This window comes from Phalacrocorax aristotelis, chromosome 1 (assembly GCF_949628215.1).
Source record: "Phalacrocorax aristotelis chromosome 1, bGulAri2.1, whole genome shotgun sequence".
NCBI lineage: Eukaryota > Metazoa > Chordata > Aves > Suliformes > Phalacrocoracidae > Phalacrocorax > Phalacrocorax aristotelis.
In genome coordinates this window covers 70,966,711-70,993,464 of record NC_134276.1, presented here as the reverse complement: position 1 = coordinate 70,993,464, position 26,754 = coordinate 70,966,711, and the positions used below count along the sequence as shown (strand labels likewise).

Below are 26,754 nucleotides of genomic sequence, written 5' to 3'. Positions count from 1 at the left end.
TTTAGGAAGCAGGTTGTGACTCAGAAGGAATCAAAATATGTTATTGCCATTTTTCTACTGTTCATTCTTATTACCCAGCATTTGGGCTTTATAATTTAGTTCTTTTCCAGTTTAATCTTACAGTGCATTTATGAACAAGTTCCTGAGTGTTTATTTGTGTACCAGTCTTCAGAGGTCAGCTCTTTTGGCTTATCTTATAGAAGAGAAAGGAAAAAAGTCAGCAGTCATCTTTTTTTACATCTGGAAAAGTATCTTTTTTCATACAATTATAACTGTTTGACAGGAATTTGCTCAAAGTTAAAGAATATCTTTGGATGGAGATTAAAAATGGAAAATTACATCTTCAGAGATGTACTTTTCTTTAAATTACTAGTATGTGAAAACTGTTTTGGAACTTTAATTGCTGCTACAGACTTACTACAAAATAAACTTTGCAATAAACCCTGGCTGATCCTTATCTATAACCAAAAATCTCCACACTGGAAAGAGTATAATATAGGGTGAAATCATATTTGGATTTGGATTTTTTTGCAACTGAGTTCAGCAAGGCAGGATTTCCTCTTTCAAGCAACCCCAAATTTCTCCTCCTCTGTGTATGTGGAGATTATCTGGATCCTGCAATAATTGCTGGTTAGGTCAATTGCTTGATTTTTTACAGTGAGGAGACTTAAATACTTTCTGGTTTTGGCCTCACACAGAAGCATTCAGGCATGATTTCTCAGGGTAAACTGGACAGTCCAAACCCTGAGTTTGAGTGACCTCCTGAGTTAGGGCCAACTTCACTGCTCTGTGCCAGCTCTGAACCCTAACAATTATGCCTGTTTCCAAAAACTGCATCTGAACCTGCCATTCTTTTAACCATTGTGATCTGGGCACTTTGCATCTCTCTGCTCATCTTGTTTTAGCATGCTGCAGGTGGGACAAACCTGAGGCTCAACCCCACGAAATAAGGCCTCATCAAAAGCTCCCGGGGTACCAACCACTGCAAAGTCGATAGGTTAAATCTCTTCTCATCACAGAATCACAGAACGGCTGAGGAGAGACCTCTGGAGATCATCAAGTCCAGCCCCTCATCCATGGCTCCTTTCCTCTTTTGTGAGCAGTCACTTAGAGAAGGCCTGGGCAATGCACACAGCTGCAGGTCTCTCAGCAATGGCCAAAACTCATACTCTATCACAGCACTGTAAGAAAAAAACATGCAAAGAGGTACATGCAGTGAACAATGAGGGAGGAGGCACCTTACTCAGCTTGGCCTGTGATTTCAATAGCAGCAGCAGCAGCACAAATGAAGAATTGGAATCCACATCTGGCTTCAGACGTGTGTGCCATGGCGCCTGTCAACCCTGGGCTCCTTTCGTGCTCAGCTGTAAGGGTCAGCATCTACAGGCAGCGACTGATGGGCCTGTACTGGGAAGCAACAAGCAGGCCCCTTTGAAATGCTTGCTGCTTTCCAGGAGCCCTTAAATAGAGCCCAGGGTGACAAGTTGGGGCATAGATGCCATTGCTAAAGGGCAGATGAGCCACACCAAAAGTAAAATTATGACTACCTTTTACTGAGGAGTTGCAGAGGTTTTAATAGGTTTTGATCTTTTTACGAGCAGCATCTTTACATCTTTTATAGGATTCTAGGGCTGAACTACTGAGCAGTTCTTAAAAGCATACTGATACTTTTTACTATAGTTCTGTACCCAGATACTTGCACAAGCTCTAAAAAAGCAATTTCCAAAACCAGAACAGCTGTATCAACATCTGTATCATGAGCCCTGTGCCCATGTCCATCTCAGAAACCCAGCTATGTTGCCCTAAGAACATATCTGCTCACATGTGTATTGTCCTGAGCTAGCCTGGGAATCCCTCTGCCAGGGATGTACTACACGTGGGATCAAAAATTTGTTAGTCCCCCGCTGCTGGATTTCATGAAGCTTCAAGTTTTAAGGCATTTGGCTTCTACAATAGAAAACACAGGTCAGACTGATTTCTCTTTCTTCTCTGAGGTTTTTCAGATAACTAGCTGCTCTGGTTTATTTCAAACACTGTGGGGTGGTTTTTGCTACCATTACAGGACTGGCACCAACATGCTGGTCCAGCTGAGATGAGAACCAAACTGCTTATATGACAAACTTCCTTCACCACAAGACAAGTGGAGGTTAATTGCACAGCACAGATATTCAGCCTCTGTTCCTCTCCTCAGAACTGGCATTGTTATTTTCCTGGCGTTTTCCAAGGTACCTGCAAATGAATAAAGGGATTTATTTTCTCTGTGTATCAAGAGATGGTAACCCCTTTTGCCAATTCTGTTAGACATTTTGCTAATTCTGTTTTTTTGGCAGTACATTCCTTCCTTTGGAGGTTTAGATGGAGTGTCATGCAGGAGGAGTTAAAAAAAATACTAGTAGTTAATAACTATGAACAAAATTGCCCCACTTTTTTTTCTGTGATGTAATGTTCCAAGAAAGACTGTTGCACAAGAAAGCAGTCAGAGGCAGCGTGAAATACAAGGCAGTGGATAAAATCTTCTCAATAAAGTAATGTTATCCTGACATGGCTTCTGTGAGTAGATTTGTTGTAGGCATTGGGAGGCACTTTACCGCTCCTCTGCACTTTCCTGCTATACTTATTAAAATGGTTTTCTTGAGGGTTTTTTTTGTCTGTTTGTTGGGTTTTTTTCCCTGTGCAGCCTTTTCTCTGATTAAAAGGTATGCTCACATTTTGATCCCCATATGTAATTGTGGGATCAAATCCTACTGCTTTTTTTTTTTTTTTTTTTTTTATAGCTTGTAAATGCTTGTGATTGTTGAGAACTCTAACATTTAAGTATCCGTGCCTAGCTGAAATGATTTAAAAATACAGGAGCAGATTCTAGTTGCAATATCTGCATTCATGAGCAAAGGGAGAAATAAGTTAAAATGTAGGACTGTTCAGGATCAGTAGGATCAGACATAATTACATGGAGGACATATAAAATATAAATAAAACTATACATGTGTGTGTGTTTGTGTGTAAGTGTATAGATATAGATATTAAAATATTTACATCTATGTATAAAAGGAAAAGAAGCTAGCTGTTAGACCATGCAGAAGTGGTAAATTTGTTCTCTACTGAACAATCAGTATTTCAGTATAATCAAATCCAGAATAGAGGTAGATACAGAGGGTATGGGAGTCATAGTGATACTGATGATCACCAAAGGATTGTGACCACTGAAAAGGTTCATCAGATCTTTCCAGTGGTATAAGTTACGCATGTCTTGCATTTAAAAAGTTTATCAAATGCTGTTAAAGTTAATCAGTAATTTCACTGAAGCAAAGAAAATTTGTCATCTTCCTTATGATGGCAACGTGTCTAGCTTGTTTCTACAGCAGCCAGCAACCATTAGCCTGTTAACAAAAGTTTCCACTCATCTGGAAGCTTTCCAATGAAGTGTCCACATTTTCCATTCCTGAAAGCTCCTGTAGTCCTGTATCCAACGTCCCAACTTAAAATGCCGTAAAATTATCTGAAAAGTTTTATAATATTACTAATTCATCCCATTACTTTTCACTCTTTATTTGGAGAACTCTAATAATGAAAATATTGTACATTTTTCTTTGCACTCTTTTGGAAGGTTAAATGAGGCATGGGGTTCAACCATATCACCTCTGAGATCAAGAGAAAGCTCTTTCTATAAAACAAAAGATTTTTATGCTTGGCTGCTGCTCGCTCTGACCACTGCAACATTGAATATTTTAGGCTGAGACTGTGTTAACCCCATGTACTGATGTTGTTCCACCTAGCACAGAAGGAAGTGCTAAAGACAGGGCTGCAGGTTAGAGGGCATTTTGTGTGCAGCTGAATGCCATAGCCTTTATCTCCAGAGTGAAGATGCAGAGTTTAACAGCCGTGGTCATTTTGACTCTGTGTTTATGGTGCCTACAGGGAACTTCAAACCAAAGGCTTTCTTTTAACTCTCACAGCCTCACTAACTATATTCTCCCAAACACACTTTATCCTTAAGCAGCAATGGGGAGGGTGGGCTGTCCCATTATATTTCTTCATGAATAAATGAATGATTTTCACTAATTTCTTACCTGATTCTTCTGTGCTAATTTTCCCAAGGACAGGGTTACGTGAAGAGATGAGGAAGGTTTATTTTTACACATGACTTTGGAACAACAATGAACTGGACTAATTTTTATTGAAAACAACCCATATATAACACTCTGTGTAAAGTGTAAAGCCAAACTTTCAGCAAGTCAAGTGGAAAACCTATGTTCACAACAGCTGTCTACTGGTCATAAAGCCAAGCAGCTGAGATCAACAAGATTCTGCAAGGGTTTATTAACCTTTTGCAATGAAAATATGGTGACACAAGAGGTGCAAACAACGGCTCATTGACCTCAGTGAGTAGGCTGGATAAAAAGAAATAAGAAATAAGGTAAATTGGAGAGAGATAAGCAAAACATAAACTCAAGCTACTGAAAAGAAGCAAGAGTTCAGCAACTCTGGCAATATATATTTCTGGACCCTAATAGAAAGTTACACATAGCATATAGAAAATATCACCCACTCTAGGTTTCTTTTTCTAGATAACATATGATCGCTATTTAACCCCTGCGTACATAATATTAGTATACAGGCAGTTAATTCTTTGGCTGACCACTGCAGTAATCACAAACTACCTTTTAGTGCAACTCAAACTGCAAAACGCCTTCTTTGTACCGGGGCTGCTTCTACTTCAGCCATCAGGAACGCTGCCCCGGCTTCAGTGGGATACTTATAGCATCACCACACAAGACAGAGTCACCTTTGAGGATTGTGGAGGATCTAAGATAGTTTTTTATGCCATTGCTAAAGGATGGTTCCTCTTGGCTCAGTGATGACCATTGCTGGTCAGCTCTGACTGAGCAAGCACAGGGTGCAGGTATTTGCATTTTGCAGATGGGCTCTTGGTGTAATGGGGAAAGATGAGAGGGTGTCAGAAACAAAGTGGCAGGTGAGAAGAGGGCCATGAGGTGAACAGCTCCCCATAGTACCCACACACACATAGCTATTCCAGGTACTGGTTATAAATTGGCCTGCATCACTGACTACAGGATGATGTTCTGCAAGACGTGCCAATAGACATTTCTAGGCACCTTCTGAAGATCTGAGTCCTCTTAGAAAAGCCCTTATCAAGGGCCTAAATCTAACCTGTTCTGCCTGTACAAACCAGCTCATGTCAGTGAAGGGGAAAGCAGGCTTTAGGCTGTGCTTATGAGCTGGGTGCAAGCACAGAGAAGAAAGCTCCTGGGCCAGATGAGCTGGTCATGGTAGGAGAGTCTGAGAATAAGGTGGCAGTTGAATTGATTCAAGACAGAGCACAGCCTGGACACATTTTTTGCATCCTTCAGAACTGCTTAAAAAATATTGTAACATTTATTTTTAAATTAAATTTTCTTCAGGAAAAAAAAAAGCCAACAAAACAAACCAACCCTTCAGCATTTTTGAAAGTGATGCTTGTTCAACACACTTGTGCCATTAATCTACAAAGAGCGAGTAGGAAATGTAGCTTAGCAGAAGGCCTCCCAGGACTCTAGTAGTGGGTCAGCCTTTACCTTGCCTTTTGCAAAGAGAGGTTATGCCTATGCTTTACAGGTTGCTAGAGCTATAAATGTAAGTTATAGTACTAAAGGAATCACTTCAGTCACCAACTCCAATGCTTGAACTTATGGGAAAGCATTTAAAAATACTTATATAATCCTATCAAACTCTGCTTTCAAAGAAAAATTCTTGTTGTCGGTTATGATGCCATTGTAAGGCTGAAACTAGAGGCATTCTTTTAGTCATTAACTTTTTTCTCCCCAAAAAGTTAAACATTTAAATTAGTATTTCTGTATTCATGGCAGTGACAGGTACTAGGCTTGAGAACAGTGGCTACTTTTGACAGCCAGTGTGGGGACACAGCCTCAGAAATCATTCAGTGACTAAGTGTTCTGGTGCAGAGTGAGCTAAAGAGGGAATTTACAGTTTAAACATTAAACATGTTGCTTAGCTATTAAACAATTACATTGTTCTAATCCTTAAGAGATGGAGACCAGTCTGTCATCTCTGGTTCTGGGTTTCCAGCAAATATGCCCAACAATGTCATTTTCCAGGGATGCCCAGATCACCCAGAACACAAGAATGAAAGAAAGGGAAAATAGCACAAACTCCCTCTGGGCAGCCTCTCTTGATTTTGTCTGTCTTATGAACAGAAGAAGGGCATTTTACTTTCAAGTAATGGCAAAAATTAACTTCATGGGTTATTAGCCTTCCTGTGTTATAAGTGTCCCTCTGGAGCTAGAAACATCACTTAGCCTTCCTGCAGTAGCTGACAGCAGGTCCCTTTTTTGTTCTTTGGGATGATATTTAATGCTGATGCCCTGCAGCATTGCAAAAACCTCTCTGTTATTTGGTATGAGGCACAAAATACTCTCCCAGAGCTTCCTGGCTGAACCTGCTGGAGCTGCTGACTCACAGTGAGCACAAGTGCCTGTGTACACACCACCCGGCTGGGGAAGGCCTTAGGAGAAGTCTTCAGGAGAGTGTTCACCTGGGTGCAATTACTCTGATGCCCAGATTAGCTCTGGCTCTGGGGAGGTGGTTGCCCATAATCCTCAGAAGCTCCCTCAGGGCTTCATGCTGGAATAACTGTGACTGGTGTTGCGGTGCGGTAGCCTTCACTTGTAGCCTCAGGGGACCCCAAAAAAGCAGAGTTTATCACTCTGAATTCAGCACTGGCTGTCTCCGCTCTGCATCATGAACTTATGCTCAGCTTCGCTGCTGTTCCGTTCATGGGGCTGCTTTTGAAGATTAAAAAAATAGCTATGCTCCTCCCGTTGTGCTTCGCGCCTATAGCCTATAGCCTATAGCCATGTAGGCTGTTACTCCTCCCACTCCTCCATTTCTAGAAAATTAGGCGGGTGCCAGTACCTGTGCCCTTTCCAATTTAAACACCGAGTTGTGCAGACACAATAGTTAACATCCTAAGGGCCTTAAAAGGGCTTACCAAAGTTCAGACCTGCACAAGTAAATTGCTGCCATTAAAGTGCCCATATTAGGAAGGTCTAATGCCTCTGGTAGACCTGGTTTATGGGGACGGTTGCTAAGCAGCCCTGGAAAAGGCTGTGGAAAAACACATCTTCAGTGGACTATTGATTTCATATAATAAATCACTTGATAGCTGAGATACTCTTTCACTAATTAATGGATTTAGAGGCAGAGTTACATGGTCAAGGCCCTGATGACATAGCCCTCATAAAAAGAGTCTATCCCCTAATGGAAGAGAGATTTTGAGAAATGTTTGTTAATATAATGCATGCAGTTGAGCGATCAGCTCCCCTCCTAAAGAAAACAACTCTCAGTCAAGCACGTCTGTATTTTATAATCCTTATATCTCCACTAAAGCTACTTCTAAATAAGTAAAAGAAATCTATGTCACCTCTTTGGTGTCTCTTCTCCCTTAACTCTTTGAACATCCCAGTGACATGTGCCACAGACACAGGTTTTCCCTGCGCTACTGTGATTCCCACGCAGCTGCAGATGTCAAGAAAAACTGCCTTTTTACCTGAGGTAACCTCAAAACTTCCTTCTTTGTTCTAATGGAACTACCATAATTTTTAACAAACTTTTTTTAGTAACACCCTGATGTATTTCAGTAAGATGGCTTGTGTTTAAGTCTCCTATACTATACTTTTGGGGAAAATTAGAGAAAATCTTTCTTTCTGTTTTAGGGAAGTGGCTAGGAAGAAGGGTGAAATTTATCCTATTCTTCTGAACCAGGAACACAGATTTTACAATACTGCTATGTGGACTGTGTCAGAGAAAATTTAAAAAGTATGCAACCTAAAAGCTCCTCCGCACAGATTTAATTTCCATCAAAAAAAAATATCAGCAGTAGAATATAACATTTATTTTTAATCTGCTGAAAATGTCTGTCAAACTGAAACAGCAATGAAAATGATGGACAAATATTTATTAATATATTTAGGATTTCCCAACCGTTTTGATTCCTTGATCATATTTACCAGAAAACACCTATAACATTGCTCATAGGAGATCCAGTTATTGCAATAGTCACAGTAACATTTTCCAGAAATGCTTCCTCGGTATCAAAGAGAGGTCAGAAAATTAAGTACAAAAATATGACCTCATGATTTCTTGGGAATCCCTAAAAACTGAGCTAAATTTATGATACAGTGAAATTTCTCATTTGTTCAAATCAGTATTCTTTTTTTTCATTGTGAAAGCAAAGTTTTGACAATAGCAATAAAGAAAGACCTTCTCCTACTGTATCTATAAAGCTGGATTAATATTAGCAGGTGACATACAACCCTGTAACTCAAAGCCGTGCCTACAATGAGAAAGTCCCAACGCCTACAACAGCAAAAGTAAAACTAAGCTGTCCTAACACCTGTATGAACCACCTGAACTCTTGGAAACCTGCGTGGCGTGACTACCAACGCCTCTTTCCCAAACAGCACGCTATGGGTAGCCTGAGCAGTTCCTTTCTCTGGTAGTAATTTCCAGTAGTAATCAATAAATGGATTAAAAGGTAAACAAACTGAATTATGTGAGTTACCATCTTGATGTATAAAATAGCATGCACTTTGTCACGTGAAATGCTGTTAGCACTGTATCTGGTAAAACAGACAATGCCTGTGAGCAGAATTAAAGAGATGAAAGTACACCCGGGTGCAGATGGCACGGCACAGCGCCGGCAGTAAGGCATCGGTGGGGGCATTGCGGGAAGGTCCTCTATGGATCAGTTGCAATCAGGCAAGTGTGGCGTACGTGCTTTCTGTTTGTGCTATCATTGAAATGGTGCGGAGTGACCCGACAGAAAATTGTTCTGAAGTGGGAGCAGATGCATTCAGCTGTCAGGGGCAGAGCCATGACGAGACACCGTGGCGCCAGGGACACACCTTCACGTCTCCTCTATTGCTCTCTCTGGTTGAGGAGACCACCCCTCCTCCCCTCCCTGGGCAGCTTTGAGACTCAGGAATGTTTTACTCCATATGGTGATGTCCCCAGCCATGTCCTCAGGAAGAGCTGCTTATTGTGCAGACACCAGCAGGGCTGGGCGCAGTGCGAGGGGTGGTGGAGGGGGGTGAAGCTGTCGCTGCTGTCTCATACGGCCTGGGTGAAGCAGAGATAATGGGAATGTCATACCCCACTCTGCTGTCTCAGGCAAATCTCTGCCTGGATTTAAAGACCTTCCACCAGTGGTGAAACGTTTCAGCATCTGTGGGACCAGCTGCACAGGGCTGGTGGCAATGAAAAGCAGCACCGGCTGCAAATGCCGAGAGAAACTCCACAAGACCTTTGGCACCTTATACTGTACTGGCATCTGTTTCAAAAAGCTCCAAAGTCAAATATGGTCCACTTCCCTGCTGTGTCATGCTATCCTGTAAAGGCAATTCCTACCCAAATGTTGGATATTCTCATCTATACAATCCATTCATAAAATAGCTTATTTTGATGTAACAATAGACAGTATCAACTCTAGTAATTAATCTCTACTCCAGTTTTCTTCGCTCCCCCAGTTTTTTGGGGTCTGTGTCAATGTATTATTTCCAGTTTTTTTTCTGGCATGTAAGTCACCAGCCTCAGGATTAATGACATCTTTCCCTCATTTATTTTTTTCCCCATTTACCAACTTCTCATTTTCATAATACCATAAAATTTAAAAAGTAGCCTAGTACCCAGACCCACAGCAGTGTTAGATCTAGAAGGTTTTCTGTTGTGTGCGCCCTTTTATTTTTGGGGAGAAGGAAAGTAAGAGGACAAAATAAGGTAAATATGTAGATGGTGCCTCAAGGAAGGGTCTGTATTCCTGCGTCTGGGGGAAACTTTGTGACTGTAAAGGCATGACCTGGGTGCCAAAGCATCGCTCTGTCTCTGCCAGTCCGCAGCAGCCAGGCTCTGTCATCCCTCACTCTCTGTAATGAAAAGGGCAGCGATGAAGAACATTTTCCATGAGAAGGGACCTTCCTCCACCTTCTCATGCCTCAGCACTTTCCCACCCAAGGTCTTCCTTCCCCTCTTGTGGCAAACCGATAATGCTCAGCCGGTTGTTCACGATTTCCAAACACCTGCGGGGCTATCGTACGGTGCTCCAATTCCCTGCCCAGCAGCCTATTTCTGCTGTGACTGAATGGGGGTATGAATCCCAGCACAAGGCAGGATTATGAGGTGGTATTAGAGAAAAGGGTTGATGGGAGAGTACATAAGCAACCGTGCTTCCAATAGCCTTGGCCAGCTTGCTCTTGCCAATGCTTTTTCATTGACATCACTGAGGATAATTCTCAGTCCAGTGCAACACCCTGAAGGCACAGGTCAGACAAGTACAGAGGATCGGTAACACTGCTCTTAGGAGGGCAGGTATCGACACTTTCATAACGGTATTTTTCAGAAAGGCTTTCTTCATCTGCAGGAAAGATCATAAAACGAGACATGCGAGTACAATTACAGATCTCATGATTTCTGGCTGAATTAAAGTTATGATTTACAGTCTTATTTCCAAGTTAGAGATAATGCTATGTCTGTCACCTGAGAGTTAGACTTCTCTTCTTATGGATGGTCTTTTGACAGGGACCAGGAGATTCAGGAATGACGGAGCATTTCCTTTCTGTACTTTTTTCCCCATATAAAGGAAATGTCCTCAGACTTGGCAATATTTATCTGTTTCTTTTATTTCAGAGAATCTAATATAACAGATAAAAGGACCTATAAAGATATCACATATATCTAGAGTATTAGATGGTATATAGACCGACTTGATATTCAAATGTGTTCTCTTGGCTGACTTGTAGAAAAAAATATTATTAGTGTCATGTTTTTAAATTTGTGGTTAAAACCAAAGGCTTAGTGCCCTGTTTTCAGGTTCTGGGGCTAAATGACAGCTACAGACATTCAGCTAATTGATTCTGAGCTTTAACCTTAACGCCCTACAGAAATGGTAGCCACTGGCTACTTTTTGCTGTCTGGGGAAAAAAGGAGAGCACTCACTACCTGCTTTCGTTTTATCTGAAGTCAGGAAAGACACGCTCTGCTATAAGGGCATGCGGAACTGAGTGCTATAAAGATTTTATAAGTTTGATCTTTGGAATATTGCCTTACTCACAAGTGGTGAAGTCATGAGCACATCGTGGCTGAGATTCCATTCTGTCAGAAATACAGAAAGCCCGTGCTCAGCAGTATCTGATGGAATACCGGCCGTGCTGAAATTCATGGCAAATGCCCAATGCCTCCAGGGACAGGATTTTGCCAATCACTTGTTCAATATTGGCAACACACACTCACAGACACGTGCGTAAATAAATTAGTAGTTATATATTTATACACACACATATATGAGAATATGAGTGCGATCACTCATATACGTTTATAGAGTGTGTTCTTTCAACTCTCTGAATGAACAGAATGGAAATCTCTTAATTGACAGGAACAGGATCGTGCCTATCGTGTTTCATGGGGCAACATATATCCATATACTATATATTATTTTATGTATTAAATATATTATATAATGTTACATGCTATGTAATTACACAGCTTATATGAGACAACATATAGTATATATAAAATACATATGAACTTATATACATATAAGTATACAGAGTGTGTTCTTTTAACTCTCTAAATTAACAGGTTTTAACTCTTAGTTAGCGGGAACAGAATGGTGACTTTCATATATTTGGTAGAAGCACCTTTCCTGTATTTGGCAACAGCAACATATATATGTACAAATACATTCGTGCATATGTACAGAGACATATAAAACTTCATTAAAATACCTATAGAAATACACATCCATATGTGCATATACACACGTTCTGACATATGTATATACACAGTGTTTATACACATATATCTAAACTACTGTTTTATGAATATCTACATATATTATAGATGCATAGGTATTTGCATGTACTATATAGAGATATAGGTATATGTATAGAGACCATACATGTGCATACGTAGATGCATATGTAGGCACCCACATACCCATCTAGAGTGTGTTAACTCTCTAAATTCGTTTACATTAATATATGCGTGCATGCGTGTGACTGCATACCGACCTCTTTTAAGGCAATTCAGAGTGAAAAGATTTTAACGCCGGCCCTGCCTCAACCTTCGCAGGCCCGCTCATTTCGGGGGGGGGGCGGGGGGGCGTCGGAGCCGGTGCTTGGGGGCCCGACCCGCTCCCGCGCCGGAGCCCCGCAGGCCGCTGGCGGGGGAGGGGGGGTCCGGGGGCGGCTTTGCCCCGCGGGGGCGGCCCCGGGGGCGGCCCGGGGAGGGAGCGGGGCGCCGCGGCCGGCCGGCGGCGCCGGGCCGGGACTCGCCCAGTCACCGGGAGGAGGCGGAGCCGGCGGGGCCGCGGCGGCGGCAGGTGCCCGCGGCGGCGGGATGGTGGCGGCGGCGGCGGCCGGCGCGGGGCCGTAGGGCAGCGGCGCGCCGGGCCGGGCCGGGAGCGGGGAGGCCATGGGCAGCCGCGGCGGCCCCCCGCGCCCCGCCGCGCCTCTGCTGCCGCTGCCGCTGCTGCTGCCGGTGCTGGCGGTGCTGGCGGCCGGGGCGGCGGAGGCGCGGGCCACCTCGGAGAGCCAGCCGCCCGGCGCCTCGGCGATGGGCACCGGCACCCCGCCGAGCCCCAGCGGCACCGCCTTCGAGGAGACGCGGCTCCACGTCTTCACCCTGGACTACCCCCACGTGCAAATCCCCTTCGAGATCACCCTCTGGATCCTGCTGGCCTCCCTCGCCAAGATCGGTGAGCGGGGCCGTCGGGCGACCCTCCCTCCCCCTGCTCTCCCGCACCCGCCGCCCCGGGACCCGCAGCCCCCGGGACCGGCCGCGCCGGGACCCACCGGCGGCCGCAGCAGCCCAGCCGTGCTGGGGCGGTGCGGGCCCGGCGGCGGGGGGCGCGGGGGCGGCCGGCGGCTGGTGCCGCTCCGCGGGGCGGGATGCCCGGGCGTGATTTGCCTGGCGGAGGATGGGCTTTTCGCGGTTGGGAAAAGTTGCGGAGGAGGAAAGCGGTTATTACCTCCAGCCCTCGCATAAACCCCAGGCTGTGAGCACTGTGAAACCCGGAGCTCACCCAGAGCGCGTCTGGCGTTCCCTTGATCGCCCTACTGTCATCCGAGCACTATCTTCTTTTTCTTAAAATAACGCCTGGTATAATGACAGCTTCAGAACAGAACCACGGATCGATGGAAAGCAAATATTTATGAGGGCAGAGTAAGCTCATTGTACTTTCCCACCACTCACTTACGTCCCGAGAAAGACAGAAAAAGACGACACTGAATGAGTAAGAAAAGCCACCTCTTCCCTCATGTGGAAAATATTTGTATTGCATAGTTTCACTGTTTTTTGTGCAGCTTATATATCATGGTTTTTAATTAGCTTTCTATGTTCCAAACAGAAGAATGAGTCCACTATAATAATCTAAAGAATGTCAGGTAAAGGTGTACTAGAGAGCTATTTAAAAATCAGGAAATCTCTGCCAACGATGAACTTTGTATCCTCTTAACTAGAAGATAGTGTAAGGAATAAATCCGTGGGAACAACAAAAAAAATAGTTTACTCATGCTCCAGCTGCTTGATTCAGCAGCCTGATTTTGCAGCGCAGATTTCCATAAAAACTATGATCATATTCATTCTGATAAAAAGCTTTGAAAAAACATAAAACTTTGAGTCCTGCTTGTGACATTTAAATAGACTGTGTCACATTCTGGTTAGTGATTAGGTAGTTGGTGATTAGGTAATTAGGATTCCGCAACACCAAAAATTTGTACTCACCTGCCGTGGCCAGGGTTGTAGTTGGGGGCCTGATCCTCTACCCAAGCAACTTGCTATTTCTGTGTTACTTTTTGTGGAAATAATTGCACGTTGCATCCATTAAAGATGCACGTATCTTGATGCATGTATCTTAATGCAGTAAAGATGCATGCTTAGTCTTGAGTATGTATTTAGGTGTTTGCGGAATGAGGACAGAGTTCAAATATGATACTCTCAAGTATGTCATGAACTGTAATAGCCAAGTAGTTTGGTAGAGAAGTTACCTCAGCCAGTTGAGTACTGTAAAATAGCTCTGGCTTCTGAGTTTAGATACAGCAAGAGCTCATGAATAAGCTAAGACTAGTGAAAATATTTCTGTTTTATTAAAGATTACAAGGAAGCCATTTGAACAATGCAAACACATACATACACTAATATATAATATCCGTAGGACTGTACATTCTGACTATCATGATATTTTGCTAGCGCACAGGCATCTAAAAAGTAAAAAAAAAAAAGTGACTTGACTAATTTTCCCAGCTTACTGCAGTACAGTAAACAAGCGAACAGCATAGATGAGGAAAAATGCCCATAATTTTAAAATCCCTTCAGTTACACCAACCAAAAGCTAGTGTGGCTAATCTAGGGCATTACCTCTGCTGTTCTAAGTGTGCGTGCACTAAGCAATGAGGGCTGGATCCAGGAGAGGCCCTAGGTGTGGCAGTGCTCAGCTTCACCACGCCTATCTGCAGGTGCCCTGACTCCGGGACTGGAATTAGGAACATCCAGTTCTTGCTCCTGAAGCTCTGTCTGTGCTTTCTTATCCAGTGAGTGCATCAAGGTAACCCTCCCTGAGACAGACTCCATCGCTCCTAAGTCACGATCCCACAGTGCCAATTTTTCACTCGCTTGTGCCTTCTTTTATATTGAAGGTAGCCCAGACGGGCAGAGTTGTCTATCCACCGAGATACAGGAGTGTTGGTTCTGCCATGTCCTACTGTGGTACTAAGCGTGGGCCACGTCTCAGTTCAAAGGGATGGAGAGGGATTTTCCAGCCCGTCTCTGCCTGTAGCCCTGAGAGTGGCCCTGTAGGACAGGAGGCTCTCCAGTGCATTCCTCTCTCCAGCATTTCCTGCCAGGCATCTCACCCCTGTCATGCCAGGCAGCGTGAAATCCACCTCGAGACTCATGCACTGCCCAGGAAACTTCGGTGCTTAATCTGGCATCGCAAATTCCTTTCTGGGGCTAGGCACCGAACGCTTATGCTTGGCACTGGCGAGCAGCAAACCTTTAAGAACAGAACCCTAAATTCTTTTCAGCTGCAAGGAGCTCGGAAAATAGGGTCGCATTTAATAACAGCTCTCACAGTGTGTGAAGGATCCCAAAGAAAACACTTTTGTAGCACCTGCTTATTGCCCGACTGGAGCCTTTTTGAACAAATGTGTTTTCACAGAAGTGCAGTTTCACTGGAGCTGAAATGTTCCAGCATTTGCTGATTTTTACAGGGGACCTACCTGAAAGGTTTCTCAGACCCTGGCTGTGACCATGTCATTGTAGGCTAGGTTTAGAGGGAGCGAAAGAGACAGCATGAGAAAGGAAAACCTGAAGTGGTCAAGCAGAATTGAGCATTTTGAGAAGGTACATTTTCACAAAGACATTAGAAACATGGTGCTTTTTATTCCAGCACAGAACCAGGGCACATTTGGAAATCTAAGAAATTGCCTTGAAGGGAATTGTTATTTTCTGGCTACCTCTACTTATTTATGTTGTGTGGTGATACCATATAGGTGGTATGTTACATGCTGATGGACTCCATGAGCATATTAGGCGGGACCCAGCGCACCCAAGGTATGCTGCAGCCTCTAGGCAGTGAGACTAGTCCACTTACCTCCCAGTTTTGCTTCATTCTTATGCTACTAAACCTACAAAATTTTTGTCTAGCTGATCCAGATCCCTATTGCTCTACGTTCAATCTCAAATGTGCGATTAGAAGTGTTTCTTCTGGGAACTGAGCTGATATCCTTCCAACACTTCTCTCCTGAAAAAAGCTGTTTAGAGGACCCTTGGAAAACTCTCTTGTAATCAGAAGTACATATCTCAGTACTCTGACCCAAGGACAGGGTCAGGGGAGGAGAAAGTGGCTGTGGTCTGAGTATTCATGTGCTGCAAGGTATCTGCTCCCAGGGTGCTCCTGACCATGTGGCTGTGGATCTGTCAGAGCTGGGAAGATGTTCTTCACCCTGCAGGGCACCTACGCATGACTTGATGTGCTAAATCCTAAATTCTAAATCCTAGCTCTCTGCCCTTAAATTGGGAACCACAGGCTGTCCCTGGTCACCTCTGAATGCTTTTTGTGGAGGCAGGTGGTCTTTCAGGAGCTTTGATGCTGTTTACATGGATAAAAAGCACATTTAACCTAGTGGCAGCCTTTCCATTACCTTTAAGGAGAAGGTGGCGTCCCAAAAGCTCTGAGATGGTATGAACTTTCCAAAGAGTGACTTGAAGAAAAGGAAAATATTTTTATTTTTATATTCACAGTAGACATTTCATTGCCATTGCATTACCACTCTGGTTGGGATGTTTTTTGTTTTCACTGAAAGCTGCATTTACTGAAATTCCCTCCTCTTCAATATTTCTTGAGAAAACAGTTTAAGGTACTTTTGAAGGGTTTAAAAACACTTCTCTTTTAGCAAAATCTACTTACTCAGTGGAAACTTCAATCACTGCATTGGAAATTTTGGCATCCTGCCATGGCAGAAACTAAGACAAACCATAAAATGTTTTATGAGGAAGTGGCTGAAAGGTGAAGAGTCAAGTCTCCACCAGCAAATGCTTGTGTTTCCCGGGTCACTACCTGTTCTGCCAATACAGGGTATTGGTGATTCCAGTTTTGAATAATGACAGTGAATTTGGGCAGTCCTTCTAACGAGTCACATAGGCTGTGTTTCTAAATATTAAAAAGCAGTCTGTCCTTTCATCCAGAAAGGACAAAAATGCAGCTTGAGCTGCTTACTTTAAAAAATAGCTTTAGTAGTTATAGAATATGTAAGTAAAAAATCTGTAGATTACAACAGGTTTCCCCTTGGTCCATCTTAACCATTTGTTTTTCCTAATTGTAAGTTCGGGCTTTCTTTTACCTGGAAAAAAAAATCTGTAATGAAAGGAGAATTAACAAAATACGTGTTACAAGACACAGAAGCCTGAAATTGGGAAACTGGATGTGGACTATACCAAGCTTGCACTAGTTTAACTGTTTCGAGTACAGGTGTGATTTCTACTGAAATAGTTTTACTGAAATAGACGCCCGTTATTACCGCACCCAGTGTTTCTGTGCAGCTCTCATTTAGAATAATTTAAATGCTTTTTAGTTAGGCAGGAACTGTGGGATCTTGTGGGTGTGGGTAGTTTTCTATATAATTATGTGGGCCAAATATAGATAAGGAGGAGCCTGGAAAAGATTGGCATCGCCAAGACCTGGAATGTGACCTTGGTGCATAAGGTTGATCATTCCATTAGATTGACGAAAGTAAGTTCCTTCAAAACTCTTCCCATTCATTACCAGAACCATCCTTAAAACAGTCAACTTATGCAAGTAATGGGAATCTTTAAATCGAAGCTGCATGGCTTGGAGAGTTTTAGTAGGCTAAGGAACATACAACCATTAAGTCCTCATTCAGAACCTTTTTTTATTCATTTTTGCAGCACTTTGCACAGATCTTTATGAGAGGCTCCTGATGCTACCACAATTCATAGAATACAGAAGAAAGAGCATAATAATACAGGCTGCAACTTACTGTCATGTTGTGGAAAACATGTTGGTTATTGTGAAATTAATTCGGAGGCTCCGCTAAAATTGAATAATAATGCGATGTAAATGCATCCTCATGGTGGCTGAGGAAGTGACTGGGTGCAGACACATGTGCTAGTTCCCCTCCCTAGCTTTGAGACTCTGAAAGACTTCTAAAAATGAAGTGAATGTACTCCTTAAGCTCCTCCGTGAAGCTGTGCATGAAGGAAGGGTTTGGTTTTTTTCCTCTATCTGTATGTAATTTGCCCTACAGAAGTGTTTGGATTGTTTTTCTGGAGGATTCCACATTACATAAATCCCCACACTTTCACAAACAGAACCCTTTCACACAGTTGCTCCAGCCAGCCTAACTATTAACTGGAACATCTAGCTATTAAATTGGCTCTCCACCAGCTTAACTGAATTAACTACCCTAGCTGACAAATTTACCTTGCCCTGCTGTGGTGGTCCAGTTCAGTCTTTGCAATGAAAATGAAATTGCCCTGCAGCCGCTGTTTGTTTACTATAGAAACTAAGATAACAGAATCCAAAATAATCTTTTGGATTCTGTACAAATAACCGTTTCACTTTCTTGTGTTTGAATTTCCTTTGAAGGCTTTCATCTCTATCACAAGTTGCCCTCAATAGTACCTGAAAGCTGTCTCCTCATTCTGGTTGGACTGCTTCTTGGTGGGATTATTTTTGGAGCAGAGGAGAAGTCCCCACCTGTAATGAACAGTGACGTTTTTTTCTTGTACCTTTTACCACCCATTGTACTCGACGCTGGATATTTTATGCCAACTCGTCTTTTCTTTGAGAACTTTGGTACCATATTCTGGTATGCCGTGGTGGGCACGCTCTGGAATGCCATCGGCATTGGAATTTCACTTTATGGAATTTGCCAGATCAGTGCATTTGGTTTGACTGATATCACATTGCTGCAGAATTTGCTCTTTGGCAGCCTCATTTCAGCTGTGGATCCTGTGGCGGTGTTAGCCGTTTTTGAAAATATTCATGTCAATGAGCAGCTCTACATCCTGGTGTTTGGAGAGTCTTTGCTGAATGATGCTATAACTGTGGTAAGTTACTTGATTACTGATTAGTTGATAAAAATGAGAAATGATTCTTTGCATCCCACTTCATTACATCTCTTTGTATCTGGTTATTAGTTTGCTCATAGATGGAAGTCAAGGAGTGCTAATGTGTTTATGTAATTCTAAACTTTAGATTTAGAAACTATGGTACTCTTACTATGCCAGAGTAATGTGTAATGGTAGCATATTTACTCGAGGGATTTTACTACCTGATCTCTTTATTTTCTTTATCTTTGAAGTCTGTTACTTCTCTAATCTGAAACTGGAGGTTTTCCTCACCTGCAGAAATGTCGTTGGCCAGGAGAGGGAAAAGGGCCAATGTGGGGTGTCCCAGCATGTTCACAGGGAGAATGGGCAAGTCATTGAGATGGCACAGGACCCGGTTGATGCTAGCCTTTTGCATGTGCCCATCCAGTTGGAACTGCCCTGAGACCACCAATACATTTCTCCCAGGCTACAGATGAGGTAGGACAGCCATCTGGAGGCAGTAATTTCTAATCATTAACTAGCTGAACTGGGTTTGCGGTGCTGACCTGAGGACAGCAATCTGCAAATTCCATTAACACCCTCAGTACCCCTTGTTTGTACCTGATGACACCACATCTGGGGCACTACACCCATTTATCCATGCCTTACTTGAAATCCTGCCCGTGCCAACTATGTCCTGGCTTGCTTTCTGTTTTGTGAGACATGGAGGTCCAGTTTTTCGTATGCCAGAGGGATCAGAAAGATTCATGAACTGGGTCCACACCTTCCCTGTCTGTGTCACTGGCTTTTTATTCCTGTCCCATTCTATGCACAATTGTCTTTTGGTTTTCCCCTTCCTAGGGCTTTGCCTCACCTGCTTAACACATGTATATCTCATCATTTAATCTGAACCTTGGTACTGATCATTTCTTCTGTGTCTGTGGGAGTACTGTTGTTTGTTTTTTTTCACTTACACTTCGTGCTTTACATGATTCTGTTGCTATCCAGCCAGCTGAATCACATCCTCTCTTATGAGCTTGCCTTAAAGCCTAGCTTTTCTCAGTGGCTTGGAGCTGAAACTGCCTGCCCCTGCTAAACCGGTACTTAAGCCAGTCCTGAAAATAAGTGGCTGTAAATACTGAGCTTCAAAAGGCTAAGCAGTTCAGCCATGGCTGCGTCTGTCTCTACTCTTACTGGCCACTCATGTGGTGGAGTTCTTTTCATGCAAGTTTTTGTGAGGGGAAAAAAGTCTGGGTTTATGTTAGTGTACAGACTTTATTTGGTGGATTTTTCTAACCAAAATCACTTTTTCCAATCACAAAATCAATCACCTTTCCACTGGAGCAGCAGTTAATCCAGCAAGATTTGTTAGGGAAACACTGCGTCCTGATGACGGAAGTGTTCAGGCGTGCCATTGCCCAATGGCAAATTACTCTAAAACACCATTTTTCTAGGTGCTGGCACAGCAATTTAATAACCGTGATGCATGGCTTTCCTGTAGGCATCATTATTGCCTTCTGTGGAGGTAGTCCTTTTTCATGGCATGCCTGCCCAAATGCCCTAATGCAGGGGAAGATACTCTGAGGAGTCTGCCAGGCCAGCCCAGCATACGCATTGGCCATACATATATTCATGAGAGACTGAAAGCAATTTAGCGTATGTTCGGTCTTACTTCCCAGCGACTGCTTAAAGGTAGCACTTGGCAGGAGATTAAGTGGTTTCCACATGCTAAGCATTGGTCTGCCAATGGTTCCTTTTCATGATTTTGCACACCTGCAATTGTGTGATTATACTTAAAACGTCACCCAGGCCGTCACAGATCCCCCATGGGGCACCCTTAGAGGACCTCGCCTCCTCTGCCTGTAGCGGTGCTGCTGGACCAGTCCTCGCTGTGGTGCTGCAGGGGTTACGCAGCTATGCGCTCAAAGGAGACGATGTTTTGTAAATACAGTCTCTTCCTCTGCCCTTGTTGTGTTACAAGGAGAGCTGATAAAACCAGCTAGCAGGCAGAGCTCAGCGCCTTCCAGCTTTTGCCCTTGAGTCCCACCTGCCCTGGCAGATGCCTCCGGTGGGATGTGGGGATGAGGCAGGGGGGCAGCTGACAGCAGGCTGGCCATCCACATCAGCTGCCTAATTCCTACGGCCACTGCAGTTTCAAAAAAACCAGAGGCTACAGATGGGCAGTCCAGAACGGTGTGGCTTTAGTAAGCATGCTTTCTAAATACTTCAAGCCCTTCTTCCTGATATCCCACTTGCACTGCCTGGCTGCTCCTAATGAAAACTTTTATTACGGTAGCAGTTTCATTATGCTTTCCCTTATCAGGAAACGTGCTACCACACCCTTGTATTAGCTACAAAGCGAGGTGGGCTTTCTCAGGAATCTCAGCTCTGCTGCATTTCTCAGATGGTCTTTCATGCCTGATGGTTTTAACAATATGCCCGTGCATTTGGCTGATCCCTTTCCCCCATGATGGAATTTTGGAGCTCGAATTTGGCTAAGGACAATGTTTGCCAGTTGGCTTCTTGTTCAGATTTGGTCCTTTACCGAAAGACTGGCTTGGTGATAACCAGCACAGTGGTATTAAATGGCAAGATCACAGTTGAAATTGAGCGTTAGCAGTTCAAATACCAATTCTGAGCTTAAAATCACAAAGAAGGAGCCAGTGTCATTACAATAATATTATTCCCATGTTAGAAAACATTACAGCAGTGTTCTGTATTCTGCCTCTACTGAAAACATCACTTTAGAGTGCTTTAAAGTAATTTCAGAATTAAAAACTAAAAACTGGCAATTGGTGAAAATAAGCTATTAGTGTCTAGGAAAAATAGAGATACTCTGAGACAAGATTAAAAAGTGAATGCTGACTAATATTCCTTGGTGTAACCTTCAGTGAGTTCAGTTGAAGGATGTTGAGTAAATGAAAATCTTGAACTTGAAAAAAACCCTGGCCTCATACCAAATGCATTACAAAGCATGACTAGAGTTGATGTTGGTTAACTCACCAGAAAGCTTAGACAGAGCTGTAAAACTGAACTTCTGTAGAGTAAAAGGGAAGAGAACTTGATTATGATCTCATTTACAGCAGTGTAAATAAAGAACAATAGGAACGAGATTAAAATCGTGTTCATTACACTCCGTAGTCCTACCTGCTGCTTCTGCCACAGCGGTCTGATTTTGATCCGAGGTACAAAGGAGAACATTGGTTTTCTTCTTTCAAATATGGCAAGACACTTGAGATTTACAGGGATATCTGTATGTGGAAAAACCAGGCTCCATTCTGCTTGCAGGGTGAACACTCCGCTGTGAGGATGAGGTGATGTTATGGAAAGGCTATTGTTTCAGTAGATCAGAATTATATGCTTCTTTACAAGCAGCTCTCAGTGGCCTTACTTTGGAGACTTGTCTTATATGTATTTATATAGCTACTTTTAAAAGTATTTAAAAGGCTATTTAAAACTCCAGTTAAAGAAAAAAAACACCTTCCCTAATACATACCAAGGGAGTGTTCTGCCAGGTCAAATTCTGTAGGTGTCTTGAAGAAAACACAGTTCTGGGGTAGTACCAAGTTTCAACACATGACGCAGGGGGACTCATCTCCTTGCAAACAACACAAATGAACAGTATTTTTTTCTCCAGTCTGTAACTCATGGGGACTCCTGGGAGTCAGTGGACTGAGAAGTCCTTGTAAAGTGACTGACAAAGGCACACCTATTGTCAATAGGCTTAATTCTGGTATACTTCTCTTCGTGCAGATCCATAAGGTCCACAAATAAAACCAAGCTGAAAACAAGTGGAGCCTATGCATTACTTTTCTGTCCTGCATGGGACATAGTAACAAGGAACAGGGCAAAAAAGCGGGGAATCTGCCCCAGAGAAAAAAATTGAAGGGGTTTGTCCAGGTGAAAAAGAACACTTCTCCCAGCTGGACTCATCCTGAGGGCATCATTCTCACCAAATAAATAGCTCATGCTCCTGCTCTTGCCCTGTTTGCCGCTTTGTAATGAAAATTGGAAATTACTGGTGATCATGCTAGGTTTGATTTAACCTTCTCTTTTCATGCTTGCTCTGGAATGTGTTTTTTCTTTTCTTTTTCAGTTCTTTCCTTTCACGTATCCCAAAGGACCCATAATAGGCCATGTCTTTGCAGTAGTCTATAGCGAGAACTTTTACCTCTGTGAGACCTATCAAATTTTGGCCAAGATGAGCTGTACAACTTACTTTCTATCACGTGAGAGAGAACAAGACTGCGAACATAACAAATCCCTCCCAGTCGCTATTCAAACACCTACATTTTCAGCACAATGCAAGTACTGATAAAACATTGTTCTCTCAAATAGCATTTCTGATAGAGAACCCTGTTTGGCTTACTAAGAAGTCCAGAAAGAACACGGAGGTTTAACTCCTGCAGACTCTCCAAGATGACTAGTCAGGTGGTTTTTGTGACTAAGGTGGCTTAGCCTGTGAACCCACTTTCCACTTCTGGCTTAGATCCTTTTTCTGATAGGAGTACCGTCTCTTATGACCAAGCCTAGATCTGTACAAGGGGACTGCGTAACCATCATGGTATCGCGAGGCTGGGAGCATACATGCAGCACTAGGCAATGCTTAAATCTCCCAAGTAAGTGTAAATGGGGAGACCCTTTAAAGTTTCTTTAAAAGTAACCGATTCCATTGTTGTCTGTTTTGTAGTAACTGAAATAATGGATATTAGACAAATGTGAAGTCTACATCATTCTGTTTCCAGAATGTTTCTGGCTAAGAAAATGTGATAATCCCATTGACCCAGTTTGTTTTGGAGGGTGGTTATAAACTCTCTGAAAATTAAACTGATCGAATACATAGTAACAGGTCTTTTAATGGGAATTAAATCCACATCTCTAGAAATCATCTAAAGTTGGAGACATCTTTAAACTGTTGGACTCTTAATGGTTAATACATCAGAGAAAAAGCACTCTATGGATGCCATGTTTCTTATACTCCTTGGGCTGGTCACTGTCCATCCCCTTTCCCCTCCCACCCCATGCTGGGTGGGTCTATGGTCTAAGGCAGCACTGCAGCTCTTGGTGTCTTACATAGATCAAACACATTTGAAAATAACCTTATTTTTCACTGTTGTTTTTCCTCCTCCTTTTTTATTTCTTTGATTCTGGGGACAATATGAAATGGCCATCTGTGGAAAAACTGGAAGCTTTGCAAATAAGTGAATTTAAAGAAAGATTAGGTAGATCTATGCTCCTGGCCTGCAGAATGTATGGGTTAAGAAACCTGTCCCATTTGCAAAAATTGGAATAATTGTATTTACCCTTCTTTGTATATCACCCTGATATTTATGGATGACAAGTAATATGTCAGAGGTAAACAACAGCATATCTCAAAAGTGAGTTCAAGGTAGATAGAGAAATCAAAGTTCAACATTGAAGCAGAGGAACATAACGACAAGGAGGGAAATTAAGAAGAGTTCAGAAACATAATGTGCTTTCTTTTTCCTCATAGGTCCTGTACAATTTGTTCAAGTCTTTCTGCCAGATGCGCACAATTAAGGTTATTGACATATTCGCTGGGATTGCTAACTTCTTTATAGTGGGGATCGGTGGAGTATTGATTGGAATCCTTTTGGGATTTGTAGCAGCCTTTACCACCCGTTTCACCCATAAAATCCGAGTGATTGAGCCACTCTTTGTCTTCCTGTACAGTTACTTGTCATACATAACAGCTGAAATGTTTCATCTCTCGGGCATCATGGCGTAAGTACCCCAAACTTCAGTAATAATAGCACACAAGTAAGAATGCTAAAGGAAATTGCAGAGAGGACCAGATTTTGCAAACTTTGCCATATGGCATCGTTCCATCGTGCATAGCAGTGATGCTGGCTTGAGGATTTCCGGCCTCTCCCCTCCCGCTTCTATCCCATTCTCTCAGCTTGCCGCCACACCAGCTGTGTCACTAAAACTGTTCATGGCATCACACCATAAACCATATCTTTGAAATGTTCCAAGTTAAAAATAATCCCTTGTATTTTCACTGCGGTTATTTTTAACTCAGGTCAGTTTGGTGACCTGTGTCCTCATGTGACCCTACAACTAGTCATAAGGGCATGGCTGAGGGGTGGCCCACAGTGATGTGGGGGTAGCGGTGGCCGGGAGGGAGTGGGAGTGGTAGCTGGGATCTTCATGAACTGGCTTCGCTTCTGATGCCAATATGTTGTGAAACTACAGTTTAGGATTAGTCATGTGAGCAGCCAGTAAGTACCATTCAATGAAGACAATGTATATATCATTAAGGCAAACTCCTGCTGGATTACAAGCACAGTAAGGACTGGGTGAATGTAAAATTTGCAGAATCTAGTCCTATGTTGATAAACCCTTTAGTTTAGTACCTTGATACGTGTGCCTGTATGCTACAATGCTCTCCGTATACATCATTATGTATAAAATAATATTATTCTTCCCACTTCCAACAGATAAAAATATTTTCACTCCTGGCTTTTCACTCCTGGGCTCCAGTAAAGACAGAGCACAGCCTCTCGCTTGATGGTGTTTATACTGTAGCAACCTCAACTTTAGAAAGAGCCTTTATGACATTTGATATGCTTAAACGGTTTGCTCTTGTTCCAAGTAATATTTTTAAAGGCCAGCCTTCTTTAATGACTTTGTATTGTTCTAGTGGCAAATATGAGTCATTCAGTCATTAGGAACATAGCTTTTTATGAAAACTCAGATGTTACTTCTGAGTATCACTAATAGTTGATAATACCTCATCTGATGATCATCTTTCAGAAAAGCGAAGATAGGTTTGATATCATAGTCATGCCAGTGTAAGGTTTTCTGGGTCTGGGAAGCAATTTACATGGAAACTTACAGCTAATGATTTCAGTAGTATAAAAATAGAAATATGCCATGAAACAGGAGGGGTTAGTACTTTAATATAAGTAAATAACTAAAGATTGCATGGCTTTCTTTCTCTGATATGAGCCTAAATAAAGTAACATATGCATCCACTTTGACTGAGTTCATAAATGTGCCTGCCATCTCTTTCCCTAGCTTCTATTCATAGCATTTGTGTGGTTTCTAGTTTCCTCCACTTCTTAAGTCAAATGTCCTTGTCATCCTATGATCAAATTCTTAAAGGGCTTCTAAAACAAAACGTGTGGCTAAACTGTACGTGGAAAAAATTGTGGCGGTGTGCATGAAAGTACTGATTTGGACATGCTGAATCCAGGATACAACAGAAAGGGCACGGTGGGTCTGCTGGTGGGTCAGTGGACCCACCACGTGCCAGTGCCTGCATCCAGCACACCCGTGCTTCCCATGGCACTAACAACCTATTCCTTTTCATTTGTAACAGTGGCCCCTGAGTAGGTGCAAAACAGAAGAGGAAACACAAAGTATTTTTTCCTTCCAGCAGCACAACAGAAAAAAAGTTATCTTTAAAATGCCCTGTATGTTTTTTGACTCTAAATTTGTTTTGTGTAGAGCTGGATACATCAGTAACACCCAGCTGGAGCAGGAAGGCTCCGGGCAGCCTCTCTCCAGCCATACAGTGTCTCAGCTCTCATGACGCATAAAGTGTGCCCCCTCCCAGCAGTGCTGCTGAGGGCCTTAGGGCTCCTGTAATCTCTACGTCCCCTTGGAGTAAATCTACCCCGTGCTTTTCACAATTCGTTGGGCTTTGAACTGCAGAGAATATTTTGCTCTGTGTCACAATGCAACATGCACTGGTATTGAGTTCCCTGTCATTTTCTGCAGTGAATGACCCATGGCAGGATTGCTTGGGTTTGACTTCAAAGTCAGCCCTCCTTTGAGCATGTAGTTGGACCAAATGACCTTGGAGTGTCCCTTACAACCTGGATTGTTTATTCGTTATATGCTTCTGTGGCCATTTATTGTTCAGCCTACAGGAAATAATTGCCTGATCTCCCTTTTCTCACCCATATCCACATGAGACTGTTACACTATTGATTTCCACTCCCTTCAAAACTAGGTTCATAAAGATACTCAGTGAGAGCTTTTGCTTTACCGTACTTTAGGTGGAGGACGTGAGCAGGAACATGTGGTGTTACCAAATAAATAAGATACATACACAGAGTGCCTCATTTCTCGGCAAGTAGGAATTCATTGGCAGAGGAATAGAGG

At 42.9% G+C, this 26,754-nt stretch overlaps 1 protein-coding gene across 1 annotated transcript in view; it reads left to right on the top strand.

The window, feature by feature from the left end:
• Positions 1–12,400: 12,400 nt before the first annotated feature.
• SLC9A2 (solute carrier family 9 member A2) overlaps positions 12,401–26,754 on the top strand; it is a 34,454-nt gene continuing 20,100 nt past the window's right edge. The window contains exons 1-3 of the mRNA XM_075092421.1: positions 12,401–12,766; positions 18,176–18,639; positions 24,116–24,366. Of these exons, the coding sequence (XP_074948522.1) occupies positions 12,484–12,766; positions 18,176–18,639; positions 24,116–24,366 (998 nt within the window). The 5' untranslated portion in view covers positions 12,401–12,483. The remainder of the gene's footprint in view (positions 12,767–18,175; positions 18,640–24,115; positions 24,367–26,754) is intronic.